The sequence below is a fragment of the Dendrobates tinctorius genome, unplaced genomic scaffold, assembly GCF_039654945.1.
Source record: "Dendrobates tinctorius isolate UK_male_01 unplaced genomic scaffold, ASM3965494v1 ptg000086l, whole genome shotgun sequence".
NCBI classification, from domain to species: domain Eukaryota; kingdom Metazoa; phylum Chordata; class Amphibia; order Anura; family Dendrobatidae; genus Dendrobates; species Dendrobates tinctorius.
In genome coordinates, this window is record NW_027361754.1 from 30,430,933 (window position 1) to 30,453,254 (window position 22,322).

A 22,322-nucleotide genomic window follows, 5' to 3' on the forward strand; every position below is an offset into this window, starting at 1 on the left:
CCTTTCACGGTCGGTGGAGTCACTGACCCAGGCCGTAGACTCCCTCCGGGAAGCCTCTTTAAGTCAGAAAGCGTCTTTACCGCCCGAGCAGGGCTCTGGCGACGGCGGGGAACCGTCCACCAGCAGGGGCCATACTCGCTCAAGGGATTGTCAGGCTAGAAAGCGGGCCCATGACACGTCCCCTAATCACGCTTGCGCTTCTGCACCGGCGAGTTCTGTCTCGCTCTCCCTCTCCTATTGTTTGCAGCGAGCACGACTCGAATCTGACATGTCAGCCCCTCAGAATCCTTCAACTGACCAAGAGTCGCTTGATTCTCTTATAGAATCAGTCAACAGGATCCTGGAGTAGGATGAGGAAAATATACCCGCTCCAGCACACGCTATCTCAAGTAAGAGGACCAAACGTGTACGCAGGTTATTTACCAGCCGTCCGGAGTTTAAGGACATTGTCCAGAAACATAGGGATCGGCCACATAAGCGGTTCACAGGGCAAAAGTCTACTGAGACTAAATACCCTTTTGCTTCAGACCTAGTGAAGGATTGGTTACAGTCCCCTTCGGTAGACCCTCCGGTATCGCGTCTTGCTTTCTTCTAAAGCACTCCTATCCGTCTCTGGGGGATCCTCAGTCAGAAACCCTTCCGATCGTCAAATTGACTACCTTGCCCACTCAGTTTTTGAAGCTTCAGGAGCGCTTTTTCCATCCTTCGTGGTGACTTGGGTCACTAAGGCAATGGCCGCTTGGGCAGAAGTCTTAATTACTGCTTTCCAGGGTACCAATCTTCCTCCGAAGGCAACCAGGGTCGCCAGGCAGATAATTCACGCAGCGGACATTGTAGTGGATGCTTCTTTAGATGCCGCCAGTTGCGCTGCTCAAACTGCCGCTAATGCGATCTCCATTAGAAGAGCCCTATGGCTCCGCGAGTGGCGGGCGGATGCCACATCTAAAAGATGGTTGACTCCTCTCCCCTTTCAAACGGGTCGTCTTTTTGGAGAGAAACTGGACCAGTTCATTTCTGATACTACCGGGGGAAAGTAAATTCCTTCCTCAACAAAAGGCTGTTCGGCCGTTTCGGAGCCAACAGCCGACGCGTTTTGGACATTTTCCCAACAATTCCGGTTGGTCCTCCACTACTTTCTCTTCCGCATCAAGTCGGTCCCCGCGCGGAGACAGAGGCTCCCAGGTCTCATACAGACCTAACCAGGTCTTCTACACAATGACTTGTTGCGGTATCCAACGGACACCGACAAAGTAGGCGGTCGTCTACTTTCCTTAAGTCACACCTGGCTCGCGGCCGTACACGACAAGTGGGTCAGGGAGCTGGTGTCCTCCAGATGCAAGATAGAATTTTCGTCCCCCCCTCCGACACGTTTTTTCCGGTCCTCATCCCTCAAGAAAAAGACAAGAGCCTTCCTTTGGGCTGTTCAGGCTCTGCAAAGGGACGGAGTCATCATTCCGGTCCCTTATCACGAAAGGTTCAGGGGCTTTTATTCAAACCTTTTTGTGGTTCCAAAGAAGGACGGGACAATGCGGCCCATACTGGATCTCAAACTGTTAAATCAGTTTGTCAAGGTACGGCGATTCCAAATGGAATCTCTCCGATCAGTGGTCGCTTCCATGGAAAAAGGAGAGTTCTTGGCATCCATCGACATCAAGGACACTTACCTTCACATTCCGATCTGCCTGTCCCACCAGCAGTTCCTGCATTTTGCAATTCACGAGGAACACTTCCAGTTCGTTGCCTTGCCCTTCGGACTCGCCACCGCCCCCAGGGCCTTTACCAAGGTCATGGCGGCTGTCATGGCCATTCTCCACTCTCGGGGAGTGGTGGTGTTACCGTATCTGGACGACCTGCTCATCAAGGGTCCGTCCCTTCCAGCCTGCGAGGAATTCATGGATATAACAGTAAATACACTTTCTCACCTGGGTTGGAAGCTAAACTTGGAAAGTCTTTCCCAAAACCGGCCCAGCAGATTTCCTTTTTAGGAATGATCTTGGACACTTCCCGCGAGTTGGTCATTCTCCCTCCAGAAAAGACCCAAGCCTTACAACAGACCAAAAAGTGGATACAAAGTATCCTGAGCACACCACTCACAAAGAGAGATATATCATAAATAAAAAATAAATTTTATTAAGTAAATTCATATAATAAATAGACAAACAAAATACAAGTAAGAGGAAGGAATGTATACCCAAGTGAAATACACACAAATACAGGAATAAAGGAATGGATACAGGTAATAGTAAAGTGCAAAAATATATAAGCATATATCCACCTAGACCCATAGTTGTCTGTAAAGTGCCATATAGAGGAAAAAATCCCCATGCTGGTAATCACATATAATATGAGCACATACCCATTTAATCGCCTGTTCACAGAATTCCTGGAGTCCGACGCACGTTTCGCCTTTTTAGCTTTTTCAAGGAAATTGTGTGCCTTACAACAGGCAGCGCGGACTCTTTCCCGACCGGTTTCTCACTCCATTCGTTTCACCATGAGAGTTCTCTGAAAGATGGTGGCAGCGATGGAAGCAGTTCCATTCGCACAGTTCTATCTCCGTCCCTTACAACACTCGTTGCTGTAAGCCTGGAACAAGAACCCGCTCTCCCTGGACCGTCGGTTCCTTCTGTCCCTGCGGGTCAGACAAGCCCTCAAGTGGTGGACACTGAAGTCCTTCCTGAGTCAAGGGAGGTCATTTTTCTCCCAGAAAGATGGTTGGTAGTATCCACCGACTCAAGTCGTCTGGGCTGGGGTGCGGTCTTTCATCACCACACGGCACAGGGTCGTTGGTCAACTCGAGAGTCACGTTTCCCCATCAACATCTTGGAGATACGTGCGATTAGACTAGCTCTACGGAGTTTCCACAATCTTCTCCCCAGGTCACCCCATCAATATCCAATCTGACAACGCTACGGCTGTAGCGTATATCAACCGTCAGGGAGGTACTCGGAGCAGGATGGCCATGCACGAAGTGAGTCACATCCTCCATTGAGCCCGAGACCAACCATTCGCCCATCTCAGCAATCCACATCCTGGGCGTAGAGAATTGGGCGGCAGATTTTCTCAGTCGCCAGTCTTGCCTCGGGAGAGTGGTCTCTTCATCCGGAAGTCTTTCAGCAGATTTGTCATCGTTGGGGGACTCCGGATGTGGATCTCATGGCCTCAAGACTAAACAACAAGGTTCCTCTATTCATTGAGCGAAACATCCGCCATCGGAGCGGGCGCCCTAGTTCTGTACGGGAGCCGGAACCGGTGCCACGACATCTTCCCCCCTCTTCCCTTGCTTCCGAGGATCATCAAGAAGATCAGAACGGAGGGACTACCAGTGATCCTAGTCGCGCCAGATTGGCCACGCCAGGCATGGTACGCAGAACTGATACAACTGGTCGCCGACGTCCCCTGGCGACTTCCAAATCGCATGGATCTACTCTCTCAGGGCCCGATTTACCACCAGAACTCCGGGGCCCTGTCTTTGACGGCGTGGCCGTTGAATCCTGGATTTTAGCACAGGCTGGGTTCTCTCACGACGTGATTTCCACTATGATTAGTGCTAGGAAGTCTGTGTCCATGTGCATCTATCACCGCACCTGGAGTATGATTAATGCTAGGAAGCCTGTGTCCATGCGCATCTATCACCGCACCTGGAAAACCTTATTTTCATGGTTCAAGGATCATGGTCGATCACCTCTGGTGTTTTCCATTCTGGCCATTTTGGAATTCCTTCAATCCGGATTAAAGTCAGGCCTCGCTCTTAGCTCGCTCAAGGGCCAGATTTCGGCCTTTTCAGTGCTATTCCAACGCAAAATTGCCACCAAACTCCAGGTCAAGACGTTCATTCAGGGAGTCTCCTATGTGGTGCCTCCTTATAGAAGGCCATTGGAGTCATGGGACCTTAACCTGGTTCTCGGGGCCTTACAGGAGGCTCCTTTCGAACCGCTGCAGGACGTGCCACTGACCGTTCTCTTTTGGAAGGTGGTCTTTCTAGTGGCAATTACGTCAATCAGACAAGTTTCGGAATTGGCGGCCCTGTCCTGCCGCCCTCCGTTCTTGAACTTTCATCAGGACAAGGCAGATCTCACAACGTCCCCGTCCTTCCTGCCCAAAGTCGTATCCTCTTTCTATCTCAATGAGGAAATTATTTTGCTTTCCTTTTGTCCGGCACCAGTCCATCGCATTGAGAAGGCCCGCCACACCCTGGATGTGGTTAGGGCTTTGAGACGGTACATCTCGTGCACGGCTCCCTTCCGCAAGTCAGATGCCCTGTTCATACTTCCAGAGGGGCATAGGAAGGGTCTAGCCGCTTCAAAAGCAACGCTAGCCAGGTGGATACGCTTGGCGATTCAGGAATCCTACCGTGTCAGGAACGCGCCTGTCCCAGTAGGGATTAAGGCGCACTCTACCCACTCAGTGGGCGCCTCTTGGGCCATTTGGCACCATGCCTCCACAGAACAGGTCTGCAAGGCTGCGACTTGTCCAGTCTGCATACTTTTACAAAACATTACGAAATTCATTCTCAGGCCTCTGCGGATGCAGCCCTCGGCAGATGCATCCAGCAATCGGCAGTACCACAGTGTTGATTCAGTGGTTCATGGGGTATTAGCAGATGCATGCTCACCACCCAGGGACTGCTTTAGGACGTCCCACGGTCTGTGTCCCCCAATGAGGTGTAGGAGAAATAGGGATTTTTGTGTACTCACCGTAAAATCCTTTACTCTGTCGCGACACTATGCATAATCTGAAAAAGATTAACTATGGCTCCTCCTCTGCAGTATACACCCCTGGACGGCGTCAGCCTTCTCCAGTTTTTGCTTAGTGTCACATAGGAGGCACACCTAAAGATTTTTTCCCTTTTTTTATTTTTTTCCGTTTTTTTCCTGACGGACTACAGATGAAGAAAAGTGGGTCTCCTGCAAGACCCCCGGCATGGCTCCTTCCTTGGCCCCTATTATAGGGTGCCCGGTTGAAGTTGAGGTGGCTATTCCCCATGTCGCTCCTTCCCCAGTCCCTCGGGTAGTGGTTTGAAGTCGAGTCCCCCCCTCCTTCCACAATTCCCTTGGGTTCTGGGTTGAGGTCGAGGCAAGGATGAAGCCCCCTGATGGTGACAGCAGCACCCTCCCTATTCCCCCTCTGGGGGGCATTAGGTTGAGACCCCTCAGGTAGGGCCTGTACAAGGCAGCATTCTGCGGCTCCAAAGCCAGGGACCTCGAGCCCAGCTGCGGGCTCCTGTAGGGGCCGGGGGAGAGTGCACGCAGGCATAGCACACACAGACACAGGGCTCCTGTGCCCCTGTCTCTGCGGCAGTGCCAGCTCCATAGCACTTCAGGGGGACCCCTCACAGGGCCCCGCTCCTGTTACTAGCCCCACCGCTATCCTTCCTTTAGATCCGGGGGGTCTGGTTCAGATCCGACCCCCTCCCGGACATCAGCGCCGGCCTGGAGCCCTTCTGGGCATCAGACTTCAAATTTAGACCGCGGCTTCGTCCTAGCTGAAGCCGCCGCCTCCTCGCTGCCCCCCGGATGACAAATATGACACCTTTACAGTGTCATAGAACGGGCAGATCGAGACAGAAAGGGCGCGATTCTACATAGCTCTGCGCGCCCTTTTCAGCTCTCCGCCCCCCTTCCTCTTCCTCCTCGTCCTCTCAGCGGCCATTTCTGGGTCAGATTTGCTGCAGGAGAAGGCATTGTGACATCAGCAGCACGTTAGCCAGTCTCCGGGGGGCACAGGACTGTGAATCTATGGCGCTGGATCTAGGGCACACTGGTGGGGTAAGATCACAGCTGGGTTTTCTTACTCGGCTGTCACTCCATATTCCCTATAAGGCTCCCCTGTATGTTTCCTCTGCATAGCCACCCCTGTAGGGCCCTCTGCATAGCCAGCCCTTCTGGACTCGGTGCACTATGCCGGGCTCAAGGTACAAGAGAACCAGGCATGACTGCTTTTATGCATTCTGCACAGCCGGTAAACCACTCTCCCCAGTGGCAGCACGTACCCGCCCTGCCGGGATTGTATCCAAAATACTGGGTCAGAACCCCAAGAGGCTCCTTCCAATGCTTCAGCGTCTGCTACCACGTCGGAATGGGCTACTCAAATGTCGCAGTCTATGACACAGTCCATAGATAACCTAACCTCCACATTACTCCAGGCTCTGCAGGGTCATGTCTCAGCTATGAGCGTTACCCAGCAAAGGGACAGCTCCACTCAGTGACGGGCCTTTTCTGGCTCTCCCAGACGTAAGCGGACCCACAGGTCTCGTTCATGTGCGTCATCCCATAGCACACGGTCATCCCCCTCTAGGGAGAGACACCGTAGTTCCAGGTCAATTAGACCGTCCCCTACTAGGGACAGACAACGCAGATCTCCACAGCGATCCCCAACCACAGGAGACCTCCGCCCCAGTTCGCCCACCAGGGAACGCCTCAGCGATACGCAGGATTCGGAAGGCATCTGTGACTCCGACTCAGACAACGAAACGGAGAGGTCTCTGGTCCCCGGTACCCCTAGCAATGCAGCGCTAGTTGAGGACATTATCTCTTCCATCCATCGGGTGCTGGACATTTCTGTTCTACCCCCGGAAGCCCCAGAACACAAGATTTGCTTTGAAGGTGTTCTGAAACCGCCTAAGGTCTTCTCTCTCTAATCACCCAAAATTTCAGGCGACACTTACTAAGCAGTTTTCGCAGCCCGAGAAGAAATTCACCAATCGCAAATATTTGGAGGCAAGGTACCCTTTCCCACAGAAGGACACCAAGGGGTGGACAGATCCGCCCGAAGTGGACCCTCCAGTCTCTAGGCTAGCAGCACAGACCCTCCTGTCACTGCCAGATAGCTCAACCCTTAGAGACGCAGCAGACCGGCAGGTAGAACGCATGGCTCGTTCAATTTTCAAAGCGGCAGGGGCCTCCCTGGCTCCCGCGTTCGCTTCAGTCTGGGCGGCCAAAGCTATTCTGGCTTGGGCCAAAAATTTGCAGGATGGACTCCAAGCTTCCAATCCTGAGCTGTCGGACCAAGCGGTTCAAATAGCAGTGGTAGCAGATTACATGCTTCATGCAGCTCTGGATTCCGCAAGAGGTGTAGCGGGAATATCATTAAGCGCCATCACAATCCAGCGTATCCTTTGGCTACGGGAATGGAAAGCGGACGCGGCCTCGAAAAAGTCCCTCACACACCTCCCGTACCTCAGTGTGCGACTTTTCGGTGAAAAGTTGGACATAATGATATCCAATGCCACTGGGGGGAAGAGTACCTCTCTCCCTCAACTAAAACCTAAACGCACGTTCAAAAGGCGTCACCAAACACGATTCCGATCCTTTTGGAATTCTTCAGGCTGGTCCGTCTCGCGTCCAGCACAAAATCGTAACCGCTCTCCACGCAGGGACAACCCACGGGCGGCGCAGAGGCCGGAAACGACCTGGCAGCCGAAAGCAGGCCAGGCAAAGCCCAAAGGAGGAAAACCTCAGACTTTCTCCTCATCATGACTCACGAACTCCGGAAGACACCCCACCCGTAGGCGGACGACTTTTACTCTTTCAGCATGTCTGGCTGCCTATTACAGAAGACAGGTGGGTCAGGGAAATAGTGTCTTCCGGATACATAATAGAGTTCACTTCCAGCCCACCGAACCGGTTCTTCCTCTCTGTTCCCCCAAAGCCGCCAGACAAGGCTCGTGCCTTCCGCCACGCGGTTTCCTCCCTCCTTCAAGCAGGAGTCATAGTAGCGGTTTCCGCAACCGAGCGCTTCCGAGGGTTCTACTCCAATCTATTTATAGTCCCCAAAAAAGGAGGCAGCGTACGGCCCATACTGGACCTGAAACAACTCAGCAAATATGTACGGGTTCGTCATTTCCGCATGGAGTCCCTTCGGTCCATCATTGCGTCCATGGAGCAGGGAGAATTTCTCGCCTCCATAGACATACAGGACGCATACCTGCACATACCGATTGCTCCCGCCCATCAGAGATTTCTCAGGTTCGCTATCGACCAGGATCACTACCAGTTCGTGGCTCTCCCGTTCGGACTTGCCACGGCTCCCAGGACGTTTGCAAAAATCATGGCAGCCACCATGGACGTTCTACACTCCAGAGGCATAGTAGTCGTTCCATACCTGGACGAACTTCTTATCAAGGCTCCCACCTTCAAGGACTGCGAGGTCAGCGTTTCAATCACAATCAACACTCTTGAGTCTCCTGGGCTGGATAGTCAACTTGCAAAAGTCATCAACTACCCCGAGTCAGTCTCTGACATTCCTGGTGATGCTATTCAACACCTCCAGGGGTCTGGTGCTCCTTCTCAGGGACAAGGCACTGGCTTTCCATCTGGGATTTCTCATACTCCTCCGCAATCCCCCCCGATCTCTCCGGTTTGCCATGAGAGTCCTCGGCAGGATGGCAGCAGCAATGGAGGCGGTACCATTTGCCCAGTTTCACCTCAGACCCCTTCAACTAGCCATCCTCAAGTCCTGGGACAGGAATCCTTTCTCCCTCGACAGGGAGTTCCGGCTAACATCGAAAACCTGAAGGTCCCTGCACTGGTGGCTCAAGCCAACCTCGCTTGCAAGGGGAAAATCCTTTCTCTCAGGTCAATGGAAGGTTCTGACCACCGACGCAAGCCTGACAGGTTGGCGTGCAGTGCACCTACATCACAGGGCACAAGGCAAGTGGTCAACACTGGAAGCGACCATGCCCATCAACATCCTGGAGATTCGGGCCATCTTCCTGGCACTGAGAGCGTTTCATCACTTGCTGGCAGACGCTCATATCAGAATACAGTCGGACAATGCCACGGTGGTGGCATATGTGAATCACCAAGGCGGAACCCGCAGTACCCAGGCGATGAGGGAAGTGGCACATATGGCAGTACCCAGGCGATGAGGGAAGTGGCACTGGGCGGAAGACACGAGGTCGGTCCACATTCTGGGTGTGGAAAACTGGGAAGCCGACTTCCTCAGCAGATAAGGAACGGACTCGGGGGAGTGGTCTCTCCATCCCGAAATTTTTCACCAGATCTGCCGTCGCTGGGGGACCCCGGACGTGGACCTAATGGCATCCCATCTCAATGCCAAGGTCTCCAACTTCATGGCCAGGACATGTGATCCGCGGTCGCTCGGAGCAGATGCCCTGGTTCAGGACTGGACCCAGTTCCAGCTTCTGTACATTTTTCCACCCCTCCCTCTGATCTCCAGAGTCGTGAGGAAGATCAAACAAGAGGGAGTTCCAACCATACTGATCGCGCCAGACTGGCCCAGACGTACATGGTACGTCGACATTGTACAACTTACAGCAGACGCCCCCTGGCGTCTCCCCGACCGTCCCGATCTTCTGTCACAAGGCCCGTTCTACCACCAGAACTCAGGGGCTCTCAATTTGACGGTGTGGCCCTTGAGACCTGGGTTCTAACCCAGGCAGGGCTCTCACCGGATATCATTAAGACCATGATCAGGGCACGGAAGCCAGCCTCCGCCAAGATTTATTACCGTACCTGGAGAGCTTTCTTTACCTGGTGCGAATCTCACGGCCAGATTCCACTCCCTTATGCCCTCCCAAAGGTACTTGGTTTTCTTCAATTGGGCCTGGACGCCAGGCTATCCCTAGGTTCGCTTAAGAGCCAGGTGTCAGCGCTCTCAGTGCTTTTCCAGAGGCGCATTGCTAACAAGCCGCAAGAGCAAACAGTAATATTGTGGCCATACGCCGCATCCTTTGGTTGAAAACATGGAATGCGGACACCATCTCTAAAAAGTCGCTCTTCAACCTGACCTTTTAAAGTTCCAGGCTCTTTGGAGCCAGGCTGGACCAGATAATATCTCATGCAACGGGGGGTAAGAGTACCTCTCTTCTTCAGGCTAGGTCCAAGTCATTTTTTAACAGGAAGGCTCCCCGGCCGTTTAGGTTCTTTCGACCTTTCCCTTCTTCGGAAAGTTCCTCACGGCAGGACCGCCCTTCTCCTCCAGTAGTGCGGAAGAAACCTTCATTCAAACTCTCGCCCCACTGGAGACCAAAGGGCAGGATCCCCAAGCCCTCTGGTTCCCACTCCAACAGATTCTCTTCCAAGTTTCGGGTCACCCCCACCTGGAGGTCTTTCCAGGGTGAGAGACTTCTTTCCTTCAGGGGATGAGTGGCTGTCGGTTGTCGACGGCGCCTGGGTAAGGGAAATCACTTCCGGTTACAAGATAGAATTTCTTCTCTCACAGTGAGACACTTCTTTCTGTCTCGCCCACCAAAACCGCCATCTCAGGCATCAGTTTTCCTCCATTTTGTCTCTTCCCTACTATCCACCGGAGTATTTGTACCCCTTCCTCCAAACGAACGGTTTTCAGGGTTCTACTCGAATCTCTTCGTAATCCCCCCCAAAAAAAGGCTCGCTCAGCCCAATCCTGGACCTCAAAACTACTGAATCACCACGTTCAGACCCACCACTTCAGGATGGAGTCCTTATGCTCGGTGTTCGCTTCCATGGAGCCAGGGGAATTCCTCTGCTCTGTACACATTCTGGAGGCGTATCTCCACATCCCTATTTGGTACAGTACCAAAGGTTCCTTTGATTTGCGATCCAGGAGGATTACTGCCAATTCTCAGCTCTTCCCTTCGACCTCAGGGTCCTCCACAAAGGTCATGGCAGCTATCATAGCCGTTCTTCGCTCCAGGGGATTCTAATTATCCCTTACCTGGACGATCTGTTAATCAAAGGCCGTCCCACCGAGAATGTGTTCAGAATCTGCAGATTACTCTGGGCACTTTGACCTGCCTCGGCTGGATAATCATCAGGGAGAAGTCCACTCTGTACTCTTCTCAGCGACTAGTTTTCCTGGGCATGGAGTTCCACATGAACCTGGCTTGGGTGTTCCTTACGAGGGACAAGTTTTCCGCTCTCTCAAAGGGAATCCGATCCCTGAAACGCCCAATCCTTATTCCCCTTTGGTCCTGCATGAGGGTCCTAGGGTAGATGATAGCCGCCCTTTTCACCTTTCACTACACTCTGCCTGGGACAAGTCTTCAGTCTCTCTGGACCGACCCATACTCCGGCCTCTCAAGGTGAGGCAATCCCTGACCTGGGGGACGTTGCCTTCGTCAGTCCTGCACGGGAGATCCTTTCTCCCTCTTCAGTGGCAGTTCATCAGCTCCGATGCCAGTCCTTTCGGGTTGGGATCGGTTTTCAATCGGAAAACAGCGCAAGGGCGCTGAATCCCTCAAGAAGCCCTTCTGGAAATCAAGGATGGAAGTTTCCGCAGCGTAGTGGTTATCATGTTCACCTAACACGCGAAAGGTCCCCGGTTCGAAACCGGGCAGAAACACACAATCTTTCTTCCCCTCCTCCGCTGGCAGGCTCTTCTCGCGGGTAAACCAGTCTGCCAGCGGAAAACGCCACAGCTGTGGCGTACATAACCCGCCGAGGAGGATCTCGCAGCAAACGGGTAATGACAGAAATGGCAAGGATCCTACGTTCGTCAGAACGTTACGTCTCAGCCATCTCAGCCATTCAATCCCGGGGATGGGAAATTGGGCGGCCAACTTCCTAAGCCGCCAGGGCCTAGCATCAGGCGAGTGGTCTTTCTATCCAACGATCAATGATGATCTGTCATCATTGGGGTATTCCGGATGTCGACCTCATGGCGTCTCGAATGAACCACAAGGTTCCTGGATTTGTAGCCAGGTCCAGGGACCCTCTGGCCATCGATTGCGACGCACTGGTGATTCCGTGGTCCCAGTTTCGACCCCCTTATCTGTTTCCACCTTGCCTGTAACTCAAGAGATAAAAAAAAAAAAATCAGAAGGCTTTCAAGTCATTCTGGTAGCACCGGACTGACCAAGACGACCTTGGTATGCAGAGAGGTGAGCATGCTCTTGGACGCCTCCTTAAGGCTTCCAGACCGTCCAGATCTTTCCTCGCAAGAGTCTGAGTTTAACAACATGGCAGTTGAGGTACGGTTCTGAGGGGATCGGTTTTTTTCGACCATGATCAGAGCTAGTAAACTAGCCTCCTCCTGCATTTACCATAGGTACTGGAAAGCTTTTTTCCGATGGTTCAACGTCAACAACGTTTTTCCCACTGTCTTTCTCCCATCCATCCATTCTTGGCTTTCTTCAATCTGGTCTAGACTCAGGCCTGTCCCTTAGTACCCTACAGGGCCAGGTCTCAGCTTTGTCGATTCTTTTCCAGAGGGATCTGGCATCTATGCCACACGTTAAAGCCCAGCTTCCAATTCCACAATTGCTCGTTGCATTCGTTCTGCGATATTGGAAGCATAACGTGTTCAGGAGAAACGTCCCCTCTCGGGAGTGAGAGCCCACAAGGGTCTTCTTGGGCTGTTTGTCACCAAGTTTTGACATTACAGATAATGCAGGGCCACAACCTGGTCGTCCTTGCGCACCCTTGCGAAGTCCTACAGGGTTCATACCCAGGCCTCGTCCGATGCAGGTTTAGGTAGAAAGGTTCCGCAGGCGGCGGTAGCACACCGACCGACCTAAGTCCTTTCTTCACGTTGCCTAAGTTCATTTTCCCACCCTTGAGACTGCTTTGGGATGTCTCATGGTAACCTGTGTCCCCCGTTGAAGCGATAAAGAAAGAGGGATTTTTGGTACTCACCGTAAAATTTCTTTCTTGGAGCCTTCATTGGGGGACACAGCACCCTCCCTGTTTAAGTTGTACAGTGTTGGGCCTACGAGCCTCTTGTTGGGTTGGTACATATTTGTGAGTTCATGTTACTTCTACTACTTTTTTAACCAACTGAGGTACTTGGTGCCTGTTGGTGGGTGTATACTGCTGGGGGAGGAGCTATTTTTCCTATTTTGCATAGTGTCAGCCTCTTAGCAGCAGCAGCATACACCCATGGTAACCTGTGTCCCCCAATGAAGGCTCCAAGAAAGATTTTTCGGTGAGTACCAAAAATCCCTTTTTTTTTCGCTTCATCTAAGCAACAGAAGTTTGTCATTTTATCACCTGTGCAGATTGTATACCTCCAGAAGATGAAGCTGGCTTCACCTCTCCGCTGATGAGATTACTGCAGCATGAACAGAGGCGGCAGGATTCTCTTCATTGTCCCAAACCTCGGCCCGGCCTCCTGTTTGAGATCTCCAGTGATGATGGTTTCCAGATTTCTTCTAACAGCATTGAAGGTAAGTGAAGATTTGGGAGAGCAGGGTATTAAATAAGGATATTGGTCAGTTATGATCTATTGGAGGTAAGAAACCCCCAAAAACTGGTAGGGTCTTTCATGTTTACTATTTATGAAGATCTACCTATGATTTTGGGATTTGTTCTCTTACTTTTCAGAAAGGAGTGAGACTCCAAAAGCCAAAACCCATTGTTCTATCAATAGATGATTTACGAATCTAGCTGTGATGGGTGACAGTCTGCTGACCTTCTGTTTGACGCCAGACTTGATGTGGTTGTCTGTAGGAACCAAAGGCAAAAACTTTGCTCTATCATCCCTATTGGGATGGTGGTTGCGTCCTTCTTTATACACTTAGGTCGGGGATCTTATTACTACCTCATCTAAAACCGTTTCATGCATAACCCTGAAACTGGTTCTTGCAGGAGCCCTCCACCCACCATCTTGTCTCAAATTTATTTAAGCTCAGTGGTCATAGTCATGGTCCCACCTCTGGTTTCATTCTCACCTGGTCATTGTTTCAGTGATTGCTCCACTTTCAGATGAAGTCCCTTTTCCACCTTGAGCTCAGAGTAATATTCTGCGGGTCAGTGCCACAGACATGGCATATGCCAACGACTTGGGTGGCATCAAAACCATCATTATGGAAACAGCTTGTGCTCTCTCCAGAAAGCCTTGTTCCAACATTATCTGCTGTCCATATTTTGAAGGAAAATTACTGGATCCCGAGGAGTGAGTTTTCCACCTCATTGTCCTTGCCCAGCGCTACCAATGTTGGGGCAGCATCAACAGCGATTTTGAAGCTTCTGTAACACTTCACATGTGTATTGCAGGTCATCAACAGAAGTGCTCTGGTTGCCCCGCAAGCTCCGTTTTCACTCCTCATATTTTCCTTGCTCTTTTGTTTAACCTCTTTCTGACCTCGGACGGAATAGTACGTCCGAGATCAGATCCTCTGCTTTGATTTGAGCTCCGGTTAGCCCGCTTCAAAGCCGGGACATGTCAGCTGTTTTGAACAGCTGACATGTGCCCGCAATAGGCGCAGGTGGAATCGTTATCCACTCACGCCTATTAACCAGTTAATTGCCGCTGTCAAACGCTGACAGCGGCATTTAACAACCGCTTCCGGCCGCCAGGCCGGAAATACGCGCATCGCCGACCCCGTCATGTGATCGGGGGTCAGCGATGCGTTGGCATAACAACCAGAGGTCCCCTAGAGACCTCTGGTTGTTGATGCTGGATTGCTATGAGCGCTCATAGCAATGCTGTAATTCTGCTACATATAGGTGATCTGGTCATCGCCTATATGTAGCAGAGATGATCAAGTTGTGGCAGTTTCTAACCTCCCATGAAGACTATTAAAGCATGGCAAAAGTAAAAAAAAATCTGAAAAAAAATAAAAAAAATATAAAAGTTTAAATCACCCCCCTTTCACCCCATTCAAAATAAAACAATAATAGAAAAAAATCACACATACATATATTAGGTATCGCTGCGTTCAGAATCGCCCAATCTATCAAAAAAAAAAAAGGATTAACCCGATCACTAAACGACGTAGCTGGAAAAAATCAAAATGCCAGAATTACGTTTTTTTGGTCGCCGCGACATTGCATTAAAATGACGGGCGATCAAAAGATCGTATCTGCACATAAATGGTATCCTTAAAAATATCAGCTTGGCACTCAAAAAATAAGCCCTCACCCAACCCCAGATCACAAAAAATGGAGACGCTACGGGTATCAGAAAATGGCACATTTTTTTTTTCACTACTTAGATAAAAAATAACTTAGACATGTTTGATGTCTATAAACTCATAATGACCTGGAGAATCATAATGGCAGGTCAGTTGAGATTGCACTTTTTTCAAATCTCTCCGCACTTGGAATTTTTTTCCCATTTTCGAGTACAGGACATGCTAAAATCAATGATGTCTTTCAAAAGTACAACTCGTCCCGCAAAAAATAAGCCCTCACATAGCCATATTGACAGAAAAATCAGTTATGGCTCTGGGAAGAAGGGGAGCAAAAAACGAAAACGCAAAACCGTAAAAAGCTGGGGTCATTAAGGAGTTAAAGTGATTAAGACAGTGTCACGGTGATAACTCCTCAGCACCGCCTTACTCACTATAGTCACCTTGTTGCTTCTCTTCATGTCAGGCTGATTCGCTGAGTTTGCCTCTTGCAGCATTCCTCAGCACTGCTACATCTGTATGCTGTTTCCTCAAGGTTACTGGGAAGCTAGGCCAGATCCTGCAGGAATTTAACCCTGCTGTGTACTGCAGGGTTTGGATTCCCCAGCCAATCACTAGCCAGCAGGTTCTATATCTGGCAGCTTTTCCCAGCACTCCTCGCCTGATATAAGGTTCTAGTTCAGTCTTTGTCTAGATTTCTCGAAGGTGCTGCCTTATATTGTCTCTCTTGTTTTCTGACCCGGCTTGCCTACCCGGTTATCCTAGGCTCTCCACTCCTGACCTCGGCTACATGCATTGAACCTGTGCTCCCTGTCCTTACTCCTGATTGTCTGACTGGTTGTCTTTTCTCTGTCCACCTGTACCACGTACCTGTGTATCTGTCCCTCCGGTCAGCTGCTACAGACCCAGGGACTGCCTTAGAGTAGTGCCTGGTGATTATTGGTGGCAAAGCCTATCCTCACCACAAGAGGGATCTAGTGACTACCCGGTAGTCACAGTGGGTCCACCCCCATCACGGTCACAGAACCGTTTCCTGCCCTTCTAGTTGCCCCGAACAGGCCCAGATGCTCCTGACAAGGTGATGTTGTCATTCTTGTTAGAGGTTCTCTGGGGACTTCCATCTTTTCCGTATCTGCTCTTCCAAAGCGCCCTTCAGTTTCCTTTACCGTCCTATAAAGCTCTTGGCTTTTCAGTCCAGGCAACCATGAGCTAAATGTAAGCAATAAGTCATACTTCCCTCTGTGATTGGAAGGCCTACTATAAGTAGTTTGGAGATGGGCCGATTGCGTCCAAGTTTTTTTTTCCTCTCATTTTCTCCCTTGTCCAGTTAAGATGTGGGACTGGTTGTTAGTCTGCTGAAGTTGGTCCTGTGTGAAGTCCTCCTTCCAGATGGTTGCATTCCCTCTAATCTGGCCTTCCAGGGCATCCTGGGGACCTGCACCAGTTCTTGAAAGTTCTTTAGCTCTCTCCTCCCAGATTCCTCAGCTCACCTCCAGTTCACAAACCCTGTCTCCTCCGAAATTACAGCGTGTTCCTCCCAGCGTGTTCCTTACAGCATTGCCCAGACTGCAGCTATCAGATGCCACTCCACTTTCCACAAGGAGTTCGCCTAAGTAGCGGTGGACCTTTATTGCGAAGTGCCATAGAAAGTGGTGGCCCAACCAACCTTTCTTCTTACCCTCACCCCTCTATTGGCATTTTGACCTCCATTGTCTAATCTGGCAATAGGACTGCAGGTAAAACTGCTGCATCATTATCCAGTGTTATCTTCAGGCATTAATGTAACAATGCCATTATTTAATCGCTGCGGAGATATATCCAGTTCTTCCGCACTGTACAGTTATATATCTCCTGTTAAATTATTATCTACATTTTTATCCCTTTGTTAAAGAAAACAAAAAGTTGCATTAATATTTTTTTTATTTTCTGCTTGCAGAAGCTTGGAAATCTCTGACTGACAAAGTACAAGAGGCAAGATCCAACGCAAGACTAAAGCAGCTGTCGTTTGCAGGTAGTGTGATTTTAATGGCCAAGTCATAAGCTAATGCTGGGACTTGCTTAAAGGGTTTGTCCAGTCTTTGGGCTCAAGCCTGTAGTTACTCTGTGTGACTGCAGACTTGTTAATCTTCACAGAGTGTACTATCAGGTGTCTCCGGTGTCGGTGCTAGGAGATGGCGGACATGTAACTGCAATTATGCGACTTGCATGCTTAAGGCCACATTCTGAAGAGTTGTGTCTGACCTTCCTCAATGCACTTGTATTAAGCGAGGCCGGGCATGTCTATTCGACATGTGACTCCATGTACTGCATGGTCATTAGCACTCCAAATCCCAGCACCGAAGAATCCTGAGAAGCGCGCACAATGCACGCCGTGAGGATTCACAAATCTGGAGTCACATAGTCAATGCAAACTTGAACCCCAAACCTGGACAATCCCTTTTAAAGGGAACCTGCCACAAGGTTTGGCTGAAATAAGATGCGGCCACTGCCTTTCAGGGCTTATCTACAGCATTCTATAATGCTGTACATCCCCCCCGATCCGAACTGAAAGATAAGAAAAATAACTTTTATTATACTCACCCGGGGGGGGCAGTCCGGTCTGATGGGTGTCGCAGGTCCGGGTCTGGCTCCTCCCATTTTCTTATGATTGCTGTGACGGGATATGTGACAGAGCAGGAAGTGACACCAGGCCGATAAACAATCCAATGAGATTTATTGGAACAGTGAACTTGGGCAGCACAAATGTAGGTAATTCTGCAGTGTCCACAATGAGTCCACACAAAGGGAGCAGATCCGGGGGCACCACCCGGAAATCCGACGCCAGGAAAATAGAAATAGTCCTTGGATGAATTCAATGGATCCAGCAGATGAGGGACACAACACAGTCCTACATGGCAGCTTCTAACAATACGCACAGTCACCGTGATCTCGCCTCAGCATAAGATCCCAGCCCTTCGCAAATCATCACACATCAACAGTCTTTAGATTCAGTCCTCAAATCCAGTAGGGTGGTGAGACCTTACAATTCCATGTGGCAAAATGATCTCCAATCTCCATACATGATACCAGGATCCAGCCGCAGCTTCAGATCCTTGTCCTTCAAAGCACACAACATCAACTAACTAAACATGTGTCTTATTGTCCTACCACTCTTGAGATCAGCACCCTTGAACATAGCTCCAGGGATTAAGAATGTTCCTGAAATCCTGTCTTCAGTCTGTCTACAAGTTTGTGTATAGGAGATGCCCCCCTGTGAAGGGGAACAAAGACAAGCATGCCCCCACCAGATACAGGGCAAGGAATGCTAATGTAAGCCTGAGTACAGTATGGTCCATGTGTACAAGCTGGGGGTGACTGTCGGTTACAATCACCGCCCTCTGCTTGCTTCATGGCTCCCCGGCATCGCACTCCTGCTCTGTCGTACTTATCTGCTCTGTTGAGGGCAGAGCAAAGTACTGCAGTGCGCAAGCGCTTGGCCTCTATGACCTTTCCCGGCGCCTGTGCACTGCAGTACTTTGGTCTGCCCTCAACAGGGCAGATAAGTACGCCTTCTCAGGCGCGCGATGCCGGGGAGCCATGAAACAAGCAAGAGGGCGGCGATCATAAGAAGATGGAAGGCGTCGGACCCAGACCTTATAAAATGCTTTAATTAAGCCCTGAAAGGCAGTGGCCGTATTTTATATTGGCCAAACCTGGTGACAGGTTCGCTTTATTATTCATCCTACATTTAATATTACAGAAGTGTAGTAAATGGCAGACAGTCCAGGCCTGATAATTTTTTCATTTTCCATGCCATAACTGCTTTGTTACAGCTGAATCCGCATTATTGCTCTGCTTTGTTATTAGTAGAAACAGATGGGAGTTTTGGTATTTGTCATACTCTTCTTTATCACTTCATCAATGTCGCAGGTGTAAATGGGCTCAGGATGCTGGGAATCATACACAATGCGGTGGTGTTTCTTGTGGAGCAGCTCTACGGTGCAAACAAGTGCCGGAGTTATAAATTTCGCTTCCACCGTCCAGCCGGTGAAGAGGAACCTCCTATCAATCCTCATGGGGCAGCACGGGCAGAGGTAAACCAAAGGTGAGCATGGAATTTTAGCTGATATTTTATTTTTCCTAAATTTGGTAGAATATTGATCATACACCCTCTCTGCTTAACAGGAAATCCGCCTTTGACATGTTTAATTTCTTGGCCTCCAAACATCGGCACCCTCCGGAATACAGACCAAACGATGAGGAGGAAGAAGAGGTGCAGCTGAAGTCCGTCCGGTAAGTTGGGATCGGCAGTTTTTCCCTTCCCGTAGAGCTGCCCTGCTACACAGAATTGTAATGCACAACCCTTCTCATAGGAGGGCAACCAGCATGGATCTACCGATGCCCATGAGATTCCGGCATCTCAAGAAGACATCGAAAGAGGCTGTAGGCGTTTACAGGTGCGATTCTGTGGGACATTACCTTTTCCGCTCACACTTAAAGGATATGGAGAAAGTTGGGGCAAATTTGGACTTAAATGCATTCACTGCAGCTTCTACATCCTCTGTGTATAAGAGTGCATGGCTGATGCAGAATGAGCTATCAGTGACTTCTCCGTGAGCTCATTGTGATTGGAAATTCAGTATTGCAGTGTATTGTGCCTGTCAGCATATCTTGGGCAGAACCTAAAGGCTTTTACAATAAGATGACAGACATGAGGGCCATTGTTGGGCTCATGGCTGCCATGACAATCAGTCGGCATTGTGAGGAGGAACAGGTTTGACAAGATGGTTTAACAAGATGCCATCTGTCAACCAGAAGCAAATAAGAGGTTAAACAACCACGATTGAAGTGATCTTTGATCCTATCCATTGCAGCAAGGAAGCGGCCCTCTGATTTACAAGCTTACTTTATGTAAAATTATAATCTAGATTTAACTTTGGTAAATGGATTATTTTTTGCTCAGATCTCCAATTCACGGTCGGGGTCTTTTCTGCAAGAGGAACATTGATGTTGGAGAGATGGTGATTGAATATTCAGGGAACGTCGTACGTTCTACATTGACTGACAAGCGAGAGAAATATTATGATGGAAAGGTGGGTATTGGGCCCTTTTCATTTATATTTCCTTTTCCAAAGCCAAGGGAGGGCATTGGGTCCTTTTCATATATTTTTCCTCTCCCAAAGCAAAGGGTCAGTATTAAGCCCTTTTCATTAATATTTTCTTTCCCAAAGCAAAGGTTGGGTATTGGGCTCTTTTCATATGTTTCCTCTACCAAAGCTAAGGGTGGGTATTGGGCTCTTTTCATATGTTTCCTCTCCCAAAGCTGACCAACGTGGAAATCAGCACTAAACTGTCGGATGGTTAAAGGGGTTGCCCAAATGTTCACTGCTGGTATAGTCTCTCGCACAACAACAGATGATTTCCTTGGTTAAATTTCTTTTGAGGGTTTTTTTAGTTTTGTTTTTAAATTTGTTTACAATCAATTCAGTTGATTACTTAGACGTCATGGGTATATGCTGTGGCCACTGAGAGGCCGATGGGAAGCATTAGAAAAAAGTTAAGGTCTAATCAGAGACCAAAGGCAAAAGAAGAACAAGGTTAGCAGATAAAAGTGACCTATGGACAGGTAATCAAACTTTATTATTTGGGTGACCCACAGTTGAGCAGATTTGCCACTCTGATTACCAAACAAGTCCTTCCATGGCCCCTTGTAAACACCAAATAAAAAGTCCTCATTGCCAAAGAAGGATGTAAGAGGCTTAGATCTGCAAAGTCCAAACTTAAATCCCGGGCATGGAGAAATTTGGTGAACGACCTCAAAGAAGACTTAACAGGGCAGGGCTCCTGATGAAGGTGACAGCTAAAAAAAAATCACTTTTCTGTTGAGAAAATGGAGAGTGATGGCTTGGTGGTAAGAAAAGATTTTGTAGGGCTTCTGGGGCTGGATTCATGTGCCATGGGTAATAGGAGTCCAGATTGGAGAAGAATCATAGAATCGTAGAGTTGGAAGGGACCTCCTGGGCCATCTGGTCCAACCCCCTGCTCAAAGCAGGATTCGCTAAATCATCCCAGTCAGATGTCTGTCCAGCCTCTGTTTGAAGACTTCCATTGAAGGAGAACTCACCACTTCTCGTGGCAGCCTGTTCCACTCATTGATCACTCTGTCAAAAAGTTTTTTCTAATATCTAATCTGTGTCTCCTCCCATTCAGTTTCATCCCATTGCTCCTAGTCTTTCCTTGTGCAAATGAGAATAAAGTTGATCCTTCTACAATGTGACAGCCCTTGAGATATTTGTAGACAGCTATTAAGTCTCCTCTCAGTCTTCTCTTTTGCAAACTAAACATTCCCAAATCCTGCAACCTTCCTCATAAGACAGGGTTTGCAGACCGGTCACCATTCTGGTCGCTCTTTTCTGAACTTGCTCCAGTTTGTTGATGTCTTTTTTAAAATGTGGTGCCCAAAACTGGACACAATATTCCAGATGAGGTCTGACCAAAGAGGAGTAGAGGGAAATAATGACTTCACGTGATCTAGACTGTATGCTTCTGTTAATACATCCTAGAATTGCATTTGCCTTTTTTGCTGCTGAATCACACTGTTGACTCATATTCAGTCTGTGATCTATTAGTATACCCAAGTCTTTTTCACATGTGCTGTCACTTAGCCCTATTCCTCCCATTCTATATATGCTTTTTTCATTTTTATTGCCCAGATGTAGTACTTTGCATTTCTCCCTGTTAAAAACCATTCTGTTAGTTGCTGCCCACTTCTCCAGTTTATTTAAATCTTTTTGAATCCTCTCTCTCTCTTCTCTAGTATTAGCTATCCCTCCTAGCTTTGTGTCATCAGCAAATTTAATCAGTTTACCCTCAATTCCTTCATCTAAATCGTTGATAAAGATGTTGAACAATACAGGGCCCAGGACAGAGCCCTGTGGTACCCCACTTGAGACATTCTTCCAACTGGATGTGCAGCCATTTACGACCACTCTTTGGGTCCGATCACTAAGCCAGTTATGAATCCACCTAACTGTTGCCTTGTCCATTCCATACTTAGTCATTTTTTCAATAAGGATTGTATGCGAGACTTTGTCAAATGCTTTGCTGAAGTCAAGATATACTATATCTACAGCATTTCCTTGATCCACCCAATCAGTGATACCGTCATAGAAGGAAATTAAGTTAGTCTGACATGACTTATTAGCTACAAACCCATGCTGACTCTGTTTAATCACTTCATTCTTATCCAGGTATTGACATACATGTTGTTTAATAATTTGTTCAAAGATCTTTCCTGGTATAGAAGTCAGACTCACCGGCCTATAGTTGCCTGGGTCCACCTTCTTCCCCTTTTTGAAGATAGGAACAACATTTGCTCTTCTCCAGTCTTCTGGCACTTCTCCTGTTCTTCAAGAATTTTCAAAGATTATGGAGAGGGGTTCAAAAATTTCTTCTGCTATCTCCTTCAGTACTCTGGGGTGTAATTCATCTGGACCTGGAGACTTGAATTCATTTAGGTTAGCTAAGTGTTTCCTCACTGTCTTTCTGT

General features: G+C 49.0%; 1 protein-coding gene across 2 annotated transcripts in view; it reads left to right on the forward strand.

Annotated features, from left to right (window-relative positions):
- The window catches only part of KMT2A (lysine methyltransferase 2A), a 165,863-nt gene that overhangs the window by 102,805 nt on the left and 40,736 nt on the right, over window positions 1–22,322 (forward strand). For both annotated transcript variants that reach the window (XM_073585273.1, XM_073585272.1), the window contains exons 30-35: window positions 12,941–13,108; window positions 16,731–16,805; window positions 18,704–18,878; window positions 18,959–19,066; window positions 19,147–19,230; window positions 19,737–19,866. In XM_073585273.1, the coding sequence (XP_073441374.1) occupies window positions 12,941–13,108; window positions 16,731–16,805; window positions 18,704–18,878; window positions 18,959–19,066; window positions 19,147–19,230; window positions 19,737–19,866 (740 nt within the window). The remainder of the gene's footprint in view (window positions 1–12,940; window positions 13,109–16,730; window positions 16,806–18,703; window positions 18,879–18,958; window positions 19,067–19,146; window positions 19,231–19,736; window positions 19,867–22,322) is intronic.